General features: G+C 56.7%; 1 protein-coding gene and 1 long non-coding RNA gene across 3 annotated transcripts; one reads left to right on the top strand and one right to left on the bottom strand.

Moving 5' to 3' along the window:
• Positions 1-4830: 4830 nt before the first annotated feature.
• On the bottom strand, positions 4831-8203 carry SIX2 (SIX homeobox 2). Of its 2 annotated transcripts, none has more exons than XM_036435203.2 (2): positions 7502-8203; positions 4831-5408 (listed from the first exon to the last, which is right to left on the bottom strand). In XM_036435203.2, the coding sequence occupies exons 1-2, from the start codon at positions 8059-8061 to the stop codon at positions 5069-5071; spliced, it is 900 nt and encodes a 299-aa protein (XP_036291096.1). In that variant the 5' UTR covers positions 8062-8203; the 3' UTR covers positions 4831-5068. The 2 variants fall into 2 exon arrangements, with proteins under 2 accessions (XP_036291096.1, XP_036291095.1); XM_036435202.2 differs by having other exon boundaries at positions 7496-8203.
• A 4987-nt stretch (positions 8204-13190) lies between these two features.
• On the top strand, positions 13191-18095 carry LOC118717310. The gene is made up of 2 exons (XR_004987417.2): positions 13191-16324; positions 17266-18095. It is a non-coding gene; the product is annotated as an uncharacterized LOC118717310 (long non-coding RNA).
• The last annotated feature ends 1152 nt before the right edge of the window (positions 18096-19247 follow it).

The raw sequence follows: 19247 nt of genomic DNA on the forward strand, positions 1-19247 counted from the left end.
CCTAAAGGAGGCCTGTCCCCACATGCCCACCCTGTGCAGCCTCAGGTTTGTGGGTCCCTCCACAAAAGGGAGTCTTTGGAGGACAACCAGGGCCGCGGTGGAGCCACACGGGGCGGTCCTTGGATGCCACGGTCCTATGGGCACCTCTCTCTGGACTTGGGATGGCCAGATCTACCTGGAGAAGGAGCAAGCCCTGCTGCTGACATTGTAGGGAAACAGATAGAAAAGCCACCTCATGGAGGGCCCGCGATCTCAACCTCTCTGTTTGGATTCCACCTCTCAACCCAGAAAACCGTTTCGGAGTTCCGGGGGCACAGGGACCCGGGGAATTCCGGGAAGAAACACACCCACGAAGCAGCTCAGAGGCCTTAACCCTGAACCAGGACTCCAGGTCTTCCTGGCCTGGGCATGGCGCAGCGAGCTGGGGATCCGTCTTCCTTTCCCGCTCACCTGGCCCTCGGGCAGCAGAGCGCTCAGGAATCAGGATCAGCTCGCGCTGGGTGGTGTTCAGACCCAGGAGCCTCCGCTTTGGAGCCCCGCGCTCAGGCCGGCCTGGGGGGCACTGGGGCACCGGCTCGCCTATGAGCTCCGCGGGGCACAGCCTCCCATCCTCCCATCCGTGCTCACCTGTGCGTTCCCTCACCCTGCTACCCGCACGCACCCTCGTGCCACAGCCCGTCCATCCTCGCGCACTGGTTCGAACAGGCTGGAGTCCCCTTCCCGAATCCCTAGGCAGGTTTGTGCATCCGGAGGACCGAAATCATAGCAGCACACACACACACACACACACACACACACACACACACACACACACACAGAGGAAGGGCCCAGTCACCGAGCCCAAGTCCCTCGGTCCTTCTCCACCTGACATTCAACACGGAAACATTTACACCTCTCCCGTTGGAAGCTTGCTGGCGAGATGAGGGCGTTGGTGGCGTCAGGGAGGCAGAATCCCCAGCGCTCAGACTCCAGTGCGCCCGAACTCAGCTGGTCCTTGTTCTTCCCGGGACCCAAATGGCGTTTCCTATAAGGACCGGGGAAGCCGAGGACTGCAGCCCGGCGTCTCTCCCCGGATCTCCCTGGCCCTTTAACCTTCGCAATGCGCCATGCCGTCACTCCCTGCCCCCAGGTGAACCCAAGGAGATGCGCTTCAGGGGAGGGACAGCAGGTGCCACCTGGCCTGAGCCCGGGTGAGAGCTGCCTAGCTGGAGGGTCATGGGGCGGGAGGCGGAGGAAAATTAAGAGGAAGCTCAGCCAGCCCGAGCTTCCCTCTGCTCTCTCAGGAGCCCTTGGCTTTAAGCCCCCAAGCAGGGGAGGTGGCTGGGTTCCACCTTCTCCATTCGGTTTCACCTTGGAGGGTTGCGGAGGCTTGCGTGGCTGTGGAGCCTGGGAGCAAGTGAGAGGCGAGCGCGGTCACAGGAGCAGAAGAAGGAAACCCGGCTTCCAATCCCTTCCTCCCTCCCATCGCCCGCCGCCGCCTCTGCCCCCTGAGCAAAACGCCTGGTTTCTGTGCTGTCATGGGGAGAGGGGGGGAAGAGGAGACAGGCCCCTGGGAACCCTGTTCGGTGGCCTCTCACGGGGAGGGAAGAGGCTGTATTCACCTGGCTACATCTGTGCAAAAGTTACCCGCTGGAGGACTGGCTGGTAGAGATTTATGCGGTGGGTGAGTAGCTATGTGGGCTTATTTTCAGAACCTCTGCCTAGTTTCCCCGTTTAAATACACGTTTTCGGGCTTAGCTTTCCAAGGGGGAAGGCAAGAGGGAAGTTGCAACAAGTAGTGCAGGGTCCATGCCTGAGTTCGCTTCACCGAATAAAGCTGGACTGGCACATCGCCCCCTACTGGCCAGCGAGTGCTTCGCGCAAACCCCAGCGATCCCACCTAGGCCAGGCCCAGGTAGGATCCTTGACTTGTTACCGCCTTGGGCTAGGGGCTAGAGTTTTCTCTCTCTCTCTCTGACTCTGAGACTTGATGCTGAGCTATGCCTAATGCTGAGCCGTGCCCAATGCTGAGCCGTGCCCAAAAGCTTTCCTGTGAGGCCGGGCCCTGGTCCCGCAGGTGCGGGGCTGGGTCTGGCTGCTTGCAGGGCCACCAGTGTGAGTGTGGATTTGCGTGCTTCGGGGAGAAGCATGATGCATCTTTGTGCTTGTGTATTTGGGAGAGGCTCACTTGGGAGTGTTTGTTTTGCCTGAGGACATGTTAGTGTGTTTGTGGAAATGGGTCATGGGTCTGTGTATAGGTGTGCCTGTGGACATATGTGAGACAGTGTGGCCACTGCATGTGAGGGGGTGAGTGTTTTTGGTGCCTGACAGATAACTTTCCGTACTAGTGAGTCAAACGATACATGTGTATGCTTGTGCCCGTGTGAAAGGTGTGCACAGCCTGTTTGCCTGTGTATCTGGAAACAGGGGGCAGGCAGGGTTGAAGCAGGCTCTGGGGGCTACTGTGCTTCCCCTTTCCAGAAGTAAGCCAGGTCTGTCAGCCAGGCTTCCCACATCCCATGAGCCTCTCTGTGCCCTCAGGCAGGAGCTGGCTCTTCAGAGGAAGTCAGGTCACCAGGCCCCACAAGTAGAGACCAGGTCCCGAGGACTCCAGTGTCCCCTGCGAGCAGAGCCTCCAGGAGAGGCTGAGGAAGTGCCAGAGCGTGGGGGTACTTGGTGCAGCACCAGAGGGACCAGTCTTAAAGTCCTCTGGCGGTTCATTCCCTTGACCTCCAGTCCTTCTCAGAACGACAGCATAGCCTCTGCGCCAAGTTAGCCGACCCATCTATCTGCGAGGTCTTGACTGGGAAGGAATCCTTGATGCTCAGAAAGTCCCCACGAAAGCGTTTCGGTGAGCGCTGATTTCACCAGAGAGAAAAGACCCGAGAAGTTCCTGAGCTCAAGGATCACCCTGCAGGAACAGTGCCTCATCTTTTCCCTTCCCTTCCCTTCCCTTCCCTTCCCTTCCCTTCCCTTCCCTTCCCTTCCCTTCCCTTCCCTTCCCTTCCCTTCCCTTCCCTTCCCTTCCCTTCCCTTCCCTTCCCTTCCCTTCCCTTCCCTTCCCTTCCCTTCCCTTCCCTTCCCTTCCCTTCCCTTCCCTTCCCTTCCCTTCCCTTCCCTTCCCTTCCCTTCCCTTCCCTTCCCTTCCCTTCCCTTCCCTTCCCATTGTCGGGGTGGCAGGTTTGGTCCTAAACGTCCTGGTGGCTAAAGTGGGACATGTTCGGTATTTACAGCAACCGCAACCTAAAACACATCGATTTCCTCTAGGAGGGACATTCCGCCTGCTTGCCAGGACTGGCTAGACGGGTTGCTTTATAGGAGAGAAGGGGGCTCGATCCCCCAGAGGGGAGGGATGGCTGCAGGTTAATTTACTGTCACAGAGGCGCCCAAAGCACACGACGCTAGGAGGTGCGCCCCTAGCTGGCCAGCCCTCTTGCCTCCATTTACAACACCCGCCTGGCCCGCCTGGCCCGCGGGGCCAGCCTCCCCGAGTCTCCTCTGACTTCTCCCCTCCCCACCCGTTCTTCTCCACTCCAGAACGCTGTTGTTTTCTGAGCTTGGAGGACTTTGCTCTACGGCCACCCACAAGACTTCTCCAGCTTCAAGGCTAGATGAGCGGCTGCCCTTGGGGCCAGGGAATCTGCCCAGGATCGGTCGGGTCTGGTTCTGGGAACTGCGATCATCACTAAGGAGCGCGCCCATTCAGGAAACCTCCATGACCCGATCTGTTCCCCATTCTCGGCATTTCCCAACACGGTGCCCAGGCTCTGCACAGACTCCCATTTCCTCCGCGGAGGTGAACAGAGAGGGTGAGGGCACCGCTTGGCCTGTGGGGGGAGAGGAGTCCCAAGGAGGAGCGGGCCGCTCCCTCCCCCATCTCTCCTGGAGCTCCCTGGACAAGAAAAGCCAGAGGGCTTTGGAGGAGGGTTCTGAGTTTTGAGTTTTCCACTTCCACACCGTGCATGCGCGTGTGGGAAGGTGTCTCCGGGTTTTGGGACTCGGGGCATCCCGGGACTCGGGGCATCCCTGCCCAGAACGGTCCGCTGGAGTGTCCAGTCCCGGTAGGGTAATCAGACACTGTTGCACTCATGGCTCACGGTCCTCGTGGTGTATATCCATATATATATTTATCATTTCTAATTTTATTATAAAATAAAAGCAGAAATATTTCCTGAAGAACATTCACATGAGGGCGCGACAGGGAGATGGCAAGTCCGAGGCTCGGGGGGAGGCACGCTCTGGCGGGAGCACTGTGGTCACGATCCGGGAGGAAGAGGAGAGTGCAGGGCTGGGCCTCGCTGAGAGGAAGCGGCCAGCGGTAAGGTGGGGGAAGGGGGGCCCGCGGGGCCTTCTCACCGCTGCCCTTTCTCTTTCAATGAAGTTACTAGGGCAAAGCTGACACCTGCAGCCCCAACGAGCCCTCTTGGGAGGGCCGCTGGAGATGGCCTGCATTCAAAGGCTGTCTTTCCTTTGCTTTTCCCCTCCTACCCCCAACCTCCGAAATCCAGGCTTGGCGGTGGGGGTCAGAAGGCCAGGCAGGGAGGAAAAGACTGAGGGGTACAGACCCAGGGCCAGGATACGTGAGGCTGGGAGAGAGGAGAGACAATCAGAGAGAGACAGAGAAACAGAAACCTGGTGAGAAATGACAAGCCAGAAATATAAAGGGAAACAGAGGCAGAGTAAAGAAGGGGAAAGCAAGAAAGGGAGAAAGAGAGAAGAGAAGAAAGGGAGAAAGAGAGAAGAGAAGAGAAGGGAGAAAGAGAGAAGAGAGGAAAGGGAAAGGAAGAGAGCGCGAGGGAAGAGAGAACAGACAAAGAGAAGCAGAGAGAAGGTAGGAGAGAGAGCATAAGAAACTGTGTATAATTTATTCCCTTCCCTGGTTCAAGACCCGGTCCCAGGTCTCCAAAGGATCTCAAAAACCAACGTGTTGGGGGGAAAAAAAAATTCCCAGCAAAGGCCAAACCCGAGGGCCATCCGCAACACCAATGGGGCGGTTCTGCCCGCTCGCCTGCGGGTCTCTCAGTCCCTGCGGCCTCTTTCAGTCCCCGGCGCCAGCCAGGGAGGCCCGTGCCCCGCGGCAGGTGGGGTTCTAGGAGCCCAGGTCCACCAGGTTGGCTGACATGGGGTTGAGGATGGAGTCCTGCAGGCCGTGGTGGTGCTGCAGCGGGTCCGCGCCGCCTCCGCCTGGCACGGGCACCGGCACGGGCACGGCGCTGGGGCCCGGGGGGTGGCCCAGGCTGTGCAGGGATGGCAGCCCGGGTGGCGGCGGCGGAGGGCTGAGCAGCAGCGCGGGGCTGGACGACGAGTGGTCTGGCGTCCCCGACGGCGTCTTCTCGTCCTCCGAGCTGCCTAGCACCGACTTGCCGCTGCCGTTCAGCGACGCCGCCAGCGGGTTGTGGCTGTTGGAGTTGGAGTTCTCGCTGTTCTCCCTGCAAGTGCGGGAGCAAGGGCGCGGGTCAGCAGGGAAACGGAGGCGGCTCGGCGCTGCGGCGCCTGGAGCCCCAGCCTGCGTCCTCCTCGGAGCCAGGGCCTCTGGGCTCCGCCTGCGTATTCGGTTTTTACCATCTTATGTTTGGCCCGGCCTGGGGCTCTCCTTCTTCCTGCCAGTTCTCAATCTCTCAACACCGATTTCTCGACTCTCCTCCTGGTGTCATCTCTAACGCCCCACCTCTCATGCTCTCAATCTCCTGAAAACCATTCTTGCTCTCTGTATGTTGCTCCTCTCTGTCCCCCTCATTGGCCTGCTAACATTCTCCCCCTCCCTCCTTCCCAGAGCAGAGGGGTAGGGAAGCGTGGCTCCCAGGAGTTGGTCTGGCTTTTCACATCTTGGCTCTGCTATCCAGGGTTGGCTGGGTAGATGTAGGGTCAGGAGGGTGAGGGGCCCTCGATACTAGACGCTTAAAGTTGGGGACCCCAGAGGCCCTCATCTCCTTTTCCTTTCCTCTGCGGAGGGAAACCCCTCCCTGCGGGCAGGTTCCCAGAACTGAGTCCTTTCCCTCCAGCTCCAAACTGGCAGGCCTGGTGAGGGGTCACCTGGTTGGGCCTACAGAAGCAGGACCCCCTTCCCCTGGTGGCACAGTGAGAACTTCCTCTGGGGGACTGGAAATCAGGGGCTTGGGTGGCAGCTAGTGGGAGATTGGGGACAGGAGAATGAAGGGGCCTACACTTTCCCGTCACCCAGGAAAAGGAGGGACTCTGCGGCCCTCACCTGGGGCCTGGCCCCAGAACCAAGTTCCTCAGGAGTCTGGATGCATGCCAGCCTGGGTGGAAGGGGACCCTAGCCGTCTTGCCCTTCCTTTGACTGGCAACCCTGCCAGATTTGAAGGTTTGAAATCTTGGGTAGATTTTCTTCACCGGCTTCCCAAGGCCTTTTCTTCCCGTTTTCCTGGAAGGGAACTTCCCACAGAGCTGATACCCTACAACTGTGGACACCTTCACCTCATGGTTTCAGAGACTAGGGTCCCCCTTACGTGCTCCCCCCCGCTCCAGAAATCTGGTTCCACTGTTCAGTACTTCCACCTAACCCTAGTCATGCAAACTCTGGCTTACATACACGGGGTGCCACCAACTCCAGGGATCTTGTTTTGCTGTCGCCCGAAGGCTGGATTCTGCTCCCACATTCAGTTTCTCCCTCATATCCTCACCCCTAGCCAGATTTGGATTTCTTAGGGGCCACAGGGCTGGCATCCACAAGGACCTAGGTCAGTGTTAGCCTAGTTAAGGAAGTTTTGCTTTCCCTGAGGACAAGCCACTCTCAGCCTTTCCACTGCTCTCAGCTCACCCTAGACCTAGACCTACCCACGGTGGGTAAAACCCAAGGAGAGAGGGGTCCAGGGCATGGCAGGCCAGAGAAGGGCTGCTGGGTCCAACAAGGCAGAGAAAGGGGCATAGGCGTCTCTTCTCTCCCAGGGCTGACACTTGCCAGCTTTTGGCCTCCTCGTCCTTTCTATGCGGGATAAAAGATTCTTGCTGTCAACTCCTCTATCCAGACAAGGAAAATTCTTGTCCAGGCCACCCTCCGCATTCAGGTCAAACCAGGGAAGTTCCAATCCCAGGCTAGTTAGTGGGCCTACCACTGAGTAAGGCCCATGGAAAGTGCAGACGCGCTGCAAGTGCTAGCAAATTCGCTTAAGCCTCCTGAAATCAGCAACCCGGACAGGCCAAACACACTAGACTCTCAGGCTCTGTCTGCTAAGCCCTGCTTGCAGGCGACCCAGGATCACTGTCTTGCTTTTTGCCTGGAAGCTCACTGCGTCTCCATTTTTTTTTGTCCACAAGCGACACACGGGTGGGCGTCAGCCAATAACGTCCCCGATTGCTTTGCCCGCTTTAGACAAATCTCTGTCCTCTGGGTCTCCCCAACGATCTCAGCGCTGCCACCGGGTCAGGCCAGGATTCACTCGTGGGCCGTGGCTTTGACTAAAAAGGGCCCGGTGTAGGCCTCTCCTGGGAGTTAAAGCCCACCCATGCCATGCGACCCCCTCCCTGGAGCCCAAGGGGAGGGGGCTCTACTTACTCGTACCTTTCCTTGGCCTCGGCCGCCCGGTCACGCTGCCGCCGGTTCTTGAACCAGTTGCTGACCTGCGTGGTGGTGAGACCCGTGGCCTCGGCCAGCTCCCGCTTCTCCCGGGGCGACGGGTAGGGGTTGTGCGCGTACCACTCGCGCAGCACGCTGCGGCTCTTCTCCTTGAAGCAGTAGCTGGTCTCCTCGCCGTCCCAGATGGAGCGCGGCAGCGGGAACTTGCGGCGGACGCGGTACTTGCCCACGGCGCCCAGGGGCCGGCCGCGCAGCTTCTCGGCCTCGATGTAGTGCGCCTTGAGCCACAGCTGCTGCAGCTTGGCGTGGTTGTGCGGCGAGAACTGGTGGCTCTCCAGGATCTTGTAGAGCTCACGGAAGTTGCCGCGGTGGAAGGCCACCACGGCCTTGGCCTTGAGCACGCTCTCGTTCTTGTGGAGGTGCTCGCAGGCGGGCAGCGACCACAGGAAGCGGCCCAGCCGCTCGATGTTGCCGCCCTGCTGCAGCACTTCGCACACGCACGCCACTTGCTCCTGCGTGAAGCCGAAGGTGGGCAGCATGGACATGGTGCCGGCTGCGCCCCCGCCCGCGCGCCCTCACCGCCGCGCCGCGCAGTCCGGCATGGGCGCCTCCCCGCCGGGCGGTCCGGGCCCGAGAGGCGGGCGGGGCGGGCTCCCCGGCCCGGCGCTGGTGGTGGCTCGCGGCGGGCGAACTAGCTCCGATCACGGCAGTGCGGCCCCGCGCCGGCCGCGGCCCCCGCGCAGCTCCGCGGCCCCGGCGCCCGCCCGCCCCGCCCGCGCCCTGGTCCCAGCCCGGGGGCCGCCCGGGGCGCCGCTCCGCATGCTCCGCGGATCCGCTCGCCGGTCGTCGCTCCCTCGCTGGCTGGCTTCTCGCTTAGGTCTCCCTCCCGTCTAGCTCGCTCGCTTTTTTAATAATATTATTCTAAGCGGGCATGAGGCGCGGCGGCCCGCGCCCTGATTGGTCTGGTTATCTGACCCGGGGCCTGCCCGCGCCAGACAATAGTCGGAGTCAAATTATTCGCCATGGAGACGCTGTCAGTCACCGGTAACCCGAGCCCCGGCGGGCCGGGCGGCCCCCCCACGGCTGGCTCCGCTGACAGATCGCCCGCCCGGCTCCGCGCAAAGCAAAGCGCAGGGCGGCTGGAGACGGGAGCCGGAGGCGCTCCAAGAGCCCGGGAGGCGGAGAGGGCCGGGCAGGGGCCCGCGGCTGCGGCGGTGATTGACGGAGCGGACGCCCAAAGAGCAAGGGAGGAGACGGGCCCAGGAGGGAGGGGGGCGGAGTGGAGACGCGCAGAGGAGAAAAGGGGAGGATTGGGGGGAGGGGGGAGGAGGGAAAGAGGGGGAGAAGGAAAGGCGGAGGGCTGCTTAGGGGGGTGCCGGGAGGAAGGGAAGAGAGGGGTGGTGGAGGAAGCCTGGAAGAGGGGGGGAGAAACTTTGGGGAGCCTTTAGCAGGCTCCGCGCGATGCTCCCGCCCCACTCCGGGTCACCACGCCCCTCTTGGGGCCACTGTCTGCGGGGGCAGATTCTCCCCGGAGCTGGCCAGTGGGCTGGGAGCGTTTGGACGTTCGCGGACGCCCCTCCAGGGTTTGGCTTTTCCTGCTGACCGCGCCCTGCCCCCATCCTCGGAACTCTGGACCGGAGCGATCCTCGAGGGAGAGAGGGAGGGAGGGAGCAGGGGACGATTTGGCAGTGGCCGCGGGCGGAAGCCTGAGAATCCACTTCTTGGAGGATCCCGCCTCTCCTCCCTCTCCTAACCCCGCGGCAGGAGCCGCCTTGGCCCCGCGCTCCCTGTCCTTGCCGGGCGGGGACTCAGACTTAACCCCACGGGCCCCACGGATCGAGCGGCCCGAGAAGCGCCAGCACTTCCGTGTGGCTCCTACGGGAAGTGGACTCCGGTCGGCAGCGCCCGCAGTCTGCCCACGGGGAGGCGAGGGGCCTGAAGACCAGGACGGTCGGTCGGTCGGTCGGTCGTGGCACTTTCCCCGTGGCTAGTTCCGGAGGACCGAGCGGAGGCAAGACCCTGCCCCTACCACCCACCCCACCCCACCCCACCCCACCCCCCTCGGGTCAACTTGGGATGGGCTCTCACCACTTCCCGGCGTGGGAGCCGCGGGGCGCTGAGCTCAGGCGTTAGGGGCTTTAAAAGGGGGGGGGTCCTGTTTTTTGCTTCTTTGTCAGGACGGTGTGGAAACACGTGTTCCTGGTTCTCTGAGAGAAGGGCTGCTGATACTATCTGCGTTTAGGAAAGCCAGGGGCTGGGTTCCTTCCCTGGCTAGTCCTTTCCCCTTCGTTCCCCCTCTTGGCTATGAGCTGTTGCAGGCCTGAGCCCATCTGGCTCCTGGGGTCAGGACCCAAGCCAACACAAAGCCCAGGCTCGGTCCTCGGGGTAAGCCTGGAACCTGTGTGTAGGCATCATTTCTTCACTCCCACCCCTGTAAGCTTTTTTGGAAGTGTGTGCTGGGAGCACTGGAATGGCAATTCAGAGGCCTAGGTTCAAGTTATGGCGTTGCTTGTTGCCTGTGAGCAACTCTCCTATTCCTCTAAGTGTCTCTTCCCCCCCCCCCCCCTGCAAGAGTTACCCCCCAGCTCTAGTGTTCTGGAAGTCTTGGAGTGGGGGGGGGGTGAGTGGGGGGAGGGGGTGTTTGCTTGCATGAGAGAATGGAACCCTGGGACTGTCCCTAAGACTTTTGTTCTGGAGGCTTGCCCTGGCGTGTTGAGACCACGGGCTATCAAAGTATGTTCTGAGCCAGGGCCAGGGCCAGCTCCTTATAGAAATCCAGGTGGCATCTTCGTAGTCTGTGTCCATGGACTGGGAGGAGCTCTGCTATATCCAGACCACTCTCTCCAGAGTCCAGACTTGGCTTTGGGGAAGAATTTCCCCCCTGGCTACCCTGAGTTTCAGGGCCCGCCTTGCTGACCCTCAAGAAGGGGCAACCTATGTTTTTTGAGACCTCTGCTTTAGCCACATGGTTAATGACTATTAGGTTGGTACCAGCTCTGCCATGGCCACTTTACATCCTGGCCATGTCAGGCCAGGGCTGTGGGAAGCGCCGGGCTGGTGCAGGTGAATGGGACTGGGCATCGCTTCCTGGTGTGAAACTTGGGGCCAGTTTGTGATCAGCTCCGCCTCCTGCTCTCCCAGGATTAGATGAGGCCTGAGTGACCTCACCAGTCCCTTGCTGGTTCTAGGTTGGGGGTGAGTCTAAGAATGCTAACTTTAGCAAAGAGGGTAACCTTAGCCATAGCATCCATTGTGAATTTGCCCCTCCTTGGACCCCTGGAGTTTCAAGAGTAAACTTCCACCAGAACTGGGTACTGCCCGTGTTCAGCGAAGGCTCGTTTTCTGGAGCTTCAGACCCATCGTCTCTCCCAGCGCTGTCCTCTTTGCGACCCTTGGGCGCTAAGCCCAAGAATCAGCCCAAGAACATGCCACCTCGGATAATATAGCGTGTGCCCTATGAGGAGCCATTACAGAGCGAGCACAGAGAACCTATAACCCCATTTGCCCTATGTATGGGTGTGTGTCCATATGCCCTAGTTGTCCCCTCCCCTCATATTAGCAGGAAACCAACCGGTTCTAGCAGGTCTGGGCTAGAACATCTTGCCAGCAGCAGCAGCAGCTGAGTGCCTGCTCACCTAAAAAGGTTACAAGCTCAGCTAGTGTTTCTTGGCCGGGCAGCCCCCTCCCTGACAGTCTCGGTCTTGCCCGCAGGTCAGAGGACTTGGGAGGTGACTGGTGAGGATTTCACAGACACCAGCCTGACCCTGAGGCAGTCTGGGCCCCCCGTTCCAGTGCTCAGAGCAGCTGCCCGGGAGGGAGAGGGTGCCAGGCGCCCTGGACTCACCCCACGCCAATCCACAGGACCCCAGACTCCTTCCTCCCGGATGGCGTACTTGTACTTGAGAGGCCTGCATTACTCTTTCATCAGGCACAAACAGCAGCTCCATGGCCGGGAAGGAAGGGGCGTTTGTAGACCTGTGGAACCCTGGGCTTCATCGAATTGGCTCCTCTCACCTCCTACATGGGCTGGAAGGCCCTGGGACCGCACTTTCCAGAAGGCGGCAGCAGGCGTGGATGGATGGGTGTGCTCCAGTGAGCTCACACTGAGAGAATGCCTCTGCCCCATGACTCTGGGTCCGGGACATTCTGGGGCCCTTGTGTCTGGAACTGGGCCGGAAGCTCCCCAAGGCAAGGCTGAAGGGCCCCCATTGCCCTGCTCAGGGCGGGCACAATGCCCACTCGAGGGACTTTTGGAGGAAAGGGGTGGAAGCAGCCGCACCAGTCTCCCAAGGGCTTCCTTGACTTTGGGTTGGGGCTAGTTAGGAAAAAGGGGGGAAATCGAAGTAGAAAGAGCTCCTTGGCGGCTATTTCCAACGCCAGCAGAGAAGGGGGAGGGGCTCGGTGCCAAACCAGAAGACCAGAAGCTTTTTAAATAAAATCTTTATTTTTCCAGCCCGTAAAAGCTGCAGAAATCCCCTAGGCAGATTCTGGCCGCCACGGCACTGCGTGTCCCAGGCCCTCCCCGCAGACCCGCACTCTGGCCTCAAAGCTCTGCAGCGTCCGGAGGGCAGGGGTGGGCCAGCTGCCGTCCCAGAGCCGTCTCTTCCGGGTGGGACCTCACGCTTGGGCCTGGGAGGCGCGATTCGTTGAAAGCGGGTTCGCAGCTCAGGGCGGGTGTGCGCCCAGGCTCCGGGCTCCTGTCCCCACTGGTTTCGCCGCGGGGAGGACGCAGCTGGGTCCTTGCAAATACCGCGCCCATGGTTCTGTGTTGCCCAACGTTTGGAGCAGATCAGGGCGCGGGAATCCCACCCACAGGAATCCAGGCAGTGGCCCCGCGGCACCCCGAGCCCCGCGGGCTAGGTTGCGGGGCGCTGGGCGCTGGGCTCTGGTTGGCCGGGATGGCCCGCGCCGCTGCACGTGGTCACACACCCTCAAGGGCCAGGCCAACAGGGTCCCCGGTGGCCCCCGCTGTCCCCTCTGTCTTTCGGGCTCTTTGCTTCGCGGCCCTGCGCGGTGGCCAGGAGAGTCCCTGCGGGAAAACGGTTTGGGGGCCGCTGGCTCACGGGAGCCCTCGCTCAAACGAAAAGAGCGAGAACCAGGGCCCAGGGCCCCTTCGGAGGCGGCGCCGGCGCTGAGTGTGGCTTGCTGCGGGTACCCAGGCCCAAGGCACCGCCCGCCTTCCTGCGAGGCTCGGCCCGGCTGGCTCGCAGCCTTCGGTCCGGTCCGGCCCGCGATCGCGGCTCAGACCCAGTCCCTGCCACCCCGCGCCGCGCTCCCTTCGGGGCGCACAGGGGATGCCTGGCCCCTTTGCCTGCGGTGGGATGGGGGCCGCGGCGTGGTGGGTCGACTCCCGGCTTTGGGTTAGAGAAGCCAAATTCTGTCTACGTGAGTTCACAGGGGCACCCCCAGCCACCCCTGGTGCCGTCTTCTAGAAAGTCCGCAGCCTGTCCTCCCCACCCCAAACAGGTCCTGGGACGGTAGAGAGCCCGCGCGCGTCCCGACCTGCCTCCCGCCAGCTCTGCTCCCGCTCGCCCCCACGCGGCAGGTCGTAGAGTCCAGGTGAGTGGGTCGGGTCCAGTTCCTTGCCCACCTGAGAGGGCACAGGGAGGGCGCCGGGAGGCGCGCTGGTTCCCTGCTCACCCCCCACTCCCCGCACTGACAGGCGTGTGCGCTGGCAGAGGAGGCACCAGAGCTAAGGCGAGGCCATGCAACGCACTCCCTCTGAGACAGAAGCCGGGAGGGCATCAGGTTGCCAGGGTCTGATCATGCCATCCTTGGGAGACAGACATGGGTTTTTCACGCTCGCATGTTCTCTCCGGAGATTCGGAGATTCTGGTTCTGCCTTGCACACACTGGGAGCCCCTGCAATGTCTGAATGGACGCCTGAACGACGAATGGGATTTTCCGACAGTAACAGGCCTCCAGGCCCTCTTCCTCCTCAAGCATCCTGTTCTTCCCTCCCAGTCTCACCTTCTTGCCCTCCTCTTCTGTGGAGGGGAAGTCTCAGAGACCCGTGATGGCTTCCTCCAGCCTGGAGTCTCCCCAGGGCAACACAGAAGCCACAGAGGGAATGAGCCACTCTTAGAAACTCCAGGTCTGACTGCCTAGACCAGCCCACTACCTAGCGGGTTCCCTTGGGTTGCAGGAAAGAACGTTTTCTAAATAGTTATTCTAATTTTGCGGGGCTGCTGCTTTTAGTTGCATTTCCTTCGTTACTTTACAAAAATCCTCTGTAGGCAGCCTGTAGATCAGGTTTCCTATAAGAAGTGACTTTTTTCATCTTCTTCTTCTTTCCATTACCTGTGAGAAATTCTATCTGGGAGTAGGGATTCCTGGCTTGGCACTCCTCTCTCCTACAGTATCTATTTTTATTACCATTAATTACAATGCATCAGTCCCACTCATCAGCGACACCCCCTCCCCGAGGCTGGTGACTGCTCTTGGCGCTCTGCATCTGGGTGACGCCTGGTCAAGAGGGCACTCCCACCCAGCCATCCATCGGAAGGCAGCTACCGAGTTCTGCATTTTTAAAGGGAGACCTGGAAAAAGCCAGGATTGCTCTGGATTTGGAAATCCAATACTTTATTATGTTGTTGTCTCTGCAAATTAAAGCGAAAATCCAGGGGCTGTGACTTATAGAAGAATGTGTGCTAATTAATTTATGCACAGTGCCGCGAGACCACTTTAATCAAGTATGTGGAAACAAGATCCAGCGCTGCTGGGGAGGGCACATGGCCCAGGGAATCGGGCGCGTGAGGCGGCTGCAGAGGGATCGGGTCAATTTTAGCCACAAATAAATGTCCTCTGGTAGCTCGTGGCATGCTGGTCTGTGATGACAGGCGTGCGCTTGGCCCTCTGGCAATTACCATCGCTGTTTTCACCATTTTACTATCATTCATTGTCAGGAACTGCTCACCTATGGGGAAGGTTGGGTGGGTGGAACAGAGAGGACGTGGGCTTTGGTATCAAATGGGCCTGGGTCCTTGGTTCAGATCCACCCCCTTAGTAGGTCACTCAATCTTGGAGTCTTATTTTGCCCATTTGTAAACTGAAGACAACAATCCAGTGCTTGGCACAAAATAAACATGCAGCCATTGCTTATTGAATTGACTGCGTTTGCATTGGGGATTAGAGATAAAGTTTATGAAACATCTGGTTCACTGTAGGTGCCCAATAATTAAAGCTGTTGCTGTCATCAGGATGCGATGGGATAGTGTGTTTCCGTAATTGCCTATAATCACTGTTGTTTCAGAAAGCACCTGACTTAAGTGTCAAAAGGCGGATTTAGTTTCCAGGTGACAAATATTATCAGGCTTCTATTGTATGCTCAGACCTGGGCGAAGCATTTTGGGAAAAGCGTTCAGTTATGCGAACAGAGGTTCGGGAGCAGTGAAAAGACGGGAACTTGCACACACAACGCTGCCGTGGTCTCTCAGCTCACCGTCCACAGCAGCCTCGGACATAGTGTGGGCATTGGAGCCAGGCTATCTAAGTTAAATCCTGCCTCTGTCACTTAGTAACAGTGTGGCCAAGGGCAAGCCACTTAATCTTATGGAGTCAGTTTCCCAGTCTAGTGAGAATAAAAAGCTGGTGTAACAAGCACCCTGCTCCCAGGATTTTGGAATGAGAAAATGAGTTAATGTATGTGAGAAGGCTGGGTCCCTGTTTGGAGACGAGCAGAACTGCCATCATGTTTTGCCTTATTTTATGGTGTTTTAAGAGATACATTTTATAGCCTCAGCAAGATTTTAATGTAGGGTCCTTGTTCAAAGGGTAGATGGAGGGACACACACAAAGAATCAAATAGGAATGTGCATGTACACACAAATAATTTGTTTATATAAGCAAATGCCTGTCCCCATACATGTACATGTGGACACACACAAATGCATATATACCTACATCCATAGGAAATTATGGATATACCATTCATACTCACACGAGGAAATTATTCCTGAAGTCATGGGGACCATTTCACCCTCAATGTACCGTATATATCTACGTCACCCCCAAACCAGACCTCTATGAGAGTTTAGTCACAATTTGGTGGTTTTCGGGGAGAAGGAAACTCAGGTGGTAAGAGGGATAGAAGCTGAAAGTAGGAAATGTAAATACATTCAGTTACTGAGTTTCCCCTTCCGAATAGCAAGCATCCTTCACTGGAAAATTTTGTCCGCTAAACGCGTTATAAAGTTTGTGGCCGCTTGGCACATGGCTGGGGATGGGGGCATTCTTAAGGAATCTATAGTTTCCACTATCTTTTGTCTTCTAGCTCATTTTTTAATCTGAGAAGTTTCTAGAAGGTCGGATGTCAACTCCTCCCCTCCCCCAATCAATATGGACAATGCTCACCAGCAATTCAATTCAATCTCATTCTAGTCTGGCCAATGAAGCAAAGATACTTATTTTCCTAAAGATCAGTCTAAGGAGGAATGAAAGTGCTTCTTCTCTAATCCAGCTCTGTGCTAGGCTCTGTCGGGGGGAAGAGAAGAAGACACTGTTTTGCCCTCTAGAGGTTTATGGACTAGTTGGGCAATGGAAGCAACCCGTGTGAAGCCGAAGAAAACAAGTCCACACACTGCTGCCTTTCACCATGACGGGCAGGGAAGTCAAGAGGAAGGAAGTATTGAGTGCCTGGGTGTGCAAGGAAGCCTTCTTGGAAAAGGTGGTCTTGATCTGGGCTTTGGACAACAGGGAGGATTAGGACAAAGGGAGAGGCACGAGTGGGGCAACCTGAAGTCTGCTGAGTGCAGAGCTGAGTGCTGCCTTCCGGACCTACCTTCTCTAGGCCTGAGAAGGCCTCCTAGGGTTTGTGGCCATCACGTATTTCCCTCTAGCTCTCCCAAGTGAGAGTGAGATTCCTGGGAAAAGTCAAACTATGTAGAGCCAACAGAATCCACCTGGGCACGTTTATTCTGGCCCTATCAGGCGACAGCCCTGGATGGTAAATGCGTCAGGTTGCAGAGAAAGGACGGGTGCTCACAGTGTAGTCTTCATGCCATGCAAGATGGGATGAAGCTCACATGGAGAGCAGTGGTTCTTGACATTGGGGGTCTGAGACCCCCTGGGAAACGTGAGGAAAGTCCTCTCTAAAAAAAAAAAAAAAATGCTCCTGAGCATAAAAGGTGGCATTGAATCGCTGGGTTCATAGATCCTGCCCCCAGGCCCTGAGCTCATCCCCGGATCTGTGGTGTTCACAGGCGCAGGCTGGAAGGGCTGCTGGGCAATCACGTGCTGGAGGCCCTGTGCTTCCTGGGAGGCTCTAGCCCCCATTTGGGATCAAGAACAGGGCTTTCGCCAAAATCGGTTTGGCTCAGTGGGTGGAGCGTCGTCCTGCGGACTGAAGGGTCCCAGGTTCGATTCTGGTCAAGGGCATGTGCCTTGATTGCGGGCACATCCCCAGTAGGGAGTGTACAAGAGGCAGCTGATTGATGTTTCTCTCTCATCGATGTTTCTAACTCTCTATCCCTCTCCCTTCCTTTCTGTAAAAAAATCAATAAAATATATTTTAAAAAAAGAACAGGCTTTCATCTTCCTTCACAGCCACTCACCTGACAAGCACAAGCGTGGATGGAATAACGTTTGCACTCACCTACCCCAGCCTATAGCACCGGGGGTCTCCCTTCTCGTTCAAGGCAGGTACCACTTTTACCCATTAGTCAATACAGTCCATTTCCTTAGATATCAAATATTTTTCCTTTCCTATCGTTTTTCAAAATTGACTGGAATAAATAATTTCTTCTTTGCAGTCCTTGCCTGTCCTTGAACATGAACATGACCCAGCACCAAGCATGGTACCTTTACTAATAGGAGTTCAAAGTAAGACTTTTATTAATTTATAACTAATAGCTATGTTTTATTGAATGCCTGCAATGTGCAGATCCTGAGCAAAGGGTTTTAGAAGCAGGATTTCATTGACTGCTGTGACTACGAAGAGGATACTATGATTGGGCCCATTTTACAGGTGGCAAACTGGGTGCCTGTGGCACACAGAGGTTACATTAGTGAAATGGCAGAGAAGGGAGTCGAACCAAGGTCTGCTTGCAGAGTCTGGGCCTATTGCCACTACCTTATATTGCTGAGCAATATAACTGTTCGGTTTATGTTGGATACACTGACCATGATTTGGCAGGAGCAGAAGAAAAAAAAAAAGGAATCCACAGAACTGCCCAGATGCCAGGCAAGTTAATCAATGCCAGGACAACGGAGCACTGCTGCCAGGCCAGGGCCTCTCCCCCGCCTCCAGGCAGGACTCAGGGGCAACCTGAGCTGGATGCAAGGGCAAGCCAGCGCAATGTCACCTTACCGGTGTTTTATTTCAGCAATGGCCCGGGCAGGAGGGAGACCGCCTCATTGAAAGAATTGGCTCATTCTGGAATGGAGATTCATTTCCGACGGCCCCCTCCCACGTCTGCCCGGCTGGCTGGTGTTAGAGGGAGGATATTTTCATAAGGATGAACTGTTCTTGAACGTTTCCTGCCACTGCACAGGTCTCCCTTCAGCAGTCACAGGGCCTGTTATCTAACACCTCCCTCCGCTTCCAAACATATTCACATGGAAATAAAGCCCCTCTATGAAACGTTTTTTGAATTTTCAGGAACGAGCTGGTCTGAACTGGTGGTAGGAACAGGCATAGTGTATTATCTTCACTCCCTGCCATGGTGGGAGGGCTGAGGAGGATTTGGTTCAGTTCAGGTCACATTTTCTTAAGTGTCTGGAAGAGTGATGGGCACCAAGCTTGGCGTAGGAGGATGTTAGGCTTTTGCCTAAGATCCCACCACGAAGTAGTCACTTTGTGGAAATGCTTAGTTAGCATTCCAGCGGATAGCATTCAAAGAGCTTGTGAACATGCATGGGGAAAACATTGCATCTCTATTCGCACTAACCTCCAAGTGAAAGTTGGCAGTTCTTTTAAGAATGTAGGCATAAACCATCACAGTATTGCCACCAGCAGAAACCACATATCGATATATTGTCACATCCCATGAGCCGTGATGCAGACATCTTGAAATACTTACGCTCATCATTACTTTGAAATTATAGTATTTATTAGACCCTACTGCTAGATCTTGCGATGTAAAATGTTAATAAAGAAGCACATATAGCCCTCACCAGTTTGGCTCAGTGGATAGAGCATTGGCCTGCGAACTGAAAGGTCCCAGGTTCGATTCTGGCCAAGGGCACATGCCCGGGTTGCAGGCTCAGTCCCCCCATAGGGGGTATGCAGGAGGCAGCTGATCAATGATTCTCTCTCATCATTGATGTTTCTACCTCTCTTCCCTCTTCCTTCCTCTCTAAAATCAATAAAAATATTTTTTTTAAAAAGAGAAGCACACATATTACTATATCGTTTTAAAATTATTTTTATAACTTTAACATAATAGAGTGTGTGTGTTTTGTTTTGCTATCATGAATATTTTATTTTTAAAAAATACATGTTATTGATTTTTTTACAGAGAAGAAGAGAGAGGGATAGCGAGCTAGAAACATCGATGAGAGAGAATCATCGACCAGCTGCCTCTTGCACGGCCCCTACTGGGGATGTGCCCGCAACCAAGGTACATGCCCTTGACCGGAATCGAACCTGGGACCCTTCAGTCCGCAGGCTGACGCTCTATTCACTGAGCCAAATCGGTTTCAGCATGAATGTTTTACTTTAAGCATCAAAATATTATTCTGAGAAGGATGCACTTGATGCCAAAGGTACAAACGTTGGTTAAGGACCCCTGTG

Source organism: Pipistrellus kuhlii, unplaced genomic scaffold, assembly GCF_014108245.1.
Source record: "Pipistrellus kuhlii isolate mPipKuh1 unplaced genomic scaffold, mPipKuh1.p scaffold_m20_p_13, whole genome shotgun sequence".
NCBI lineage: Eukaryota > Metazoa > Chordata > Mammalia > Chiroptera > Vespertilionidae > Pipistrellus > Pipistrellus kuhlii.

Excerpts from the sequence above, each read along its gene's own strand:
- SIX2 (XM_036435202.2), bottom strand. The coding sequence starts at position 8,061 with ATGTCCATGCTGCCCACCTTCGGCTTCACGCAGGAGCAAGTGGCGTGC. Across the intron at positions 5,409-7,495 it reads GAGGCCAAGGAAAGGTACGA|GGAGAACAGCGAGAACTCCA; the intron begins GTAAGTAGAGCC and ends CCGCACTTGCAG.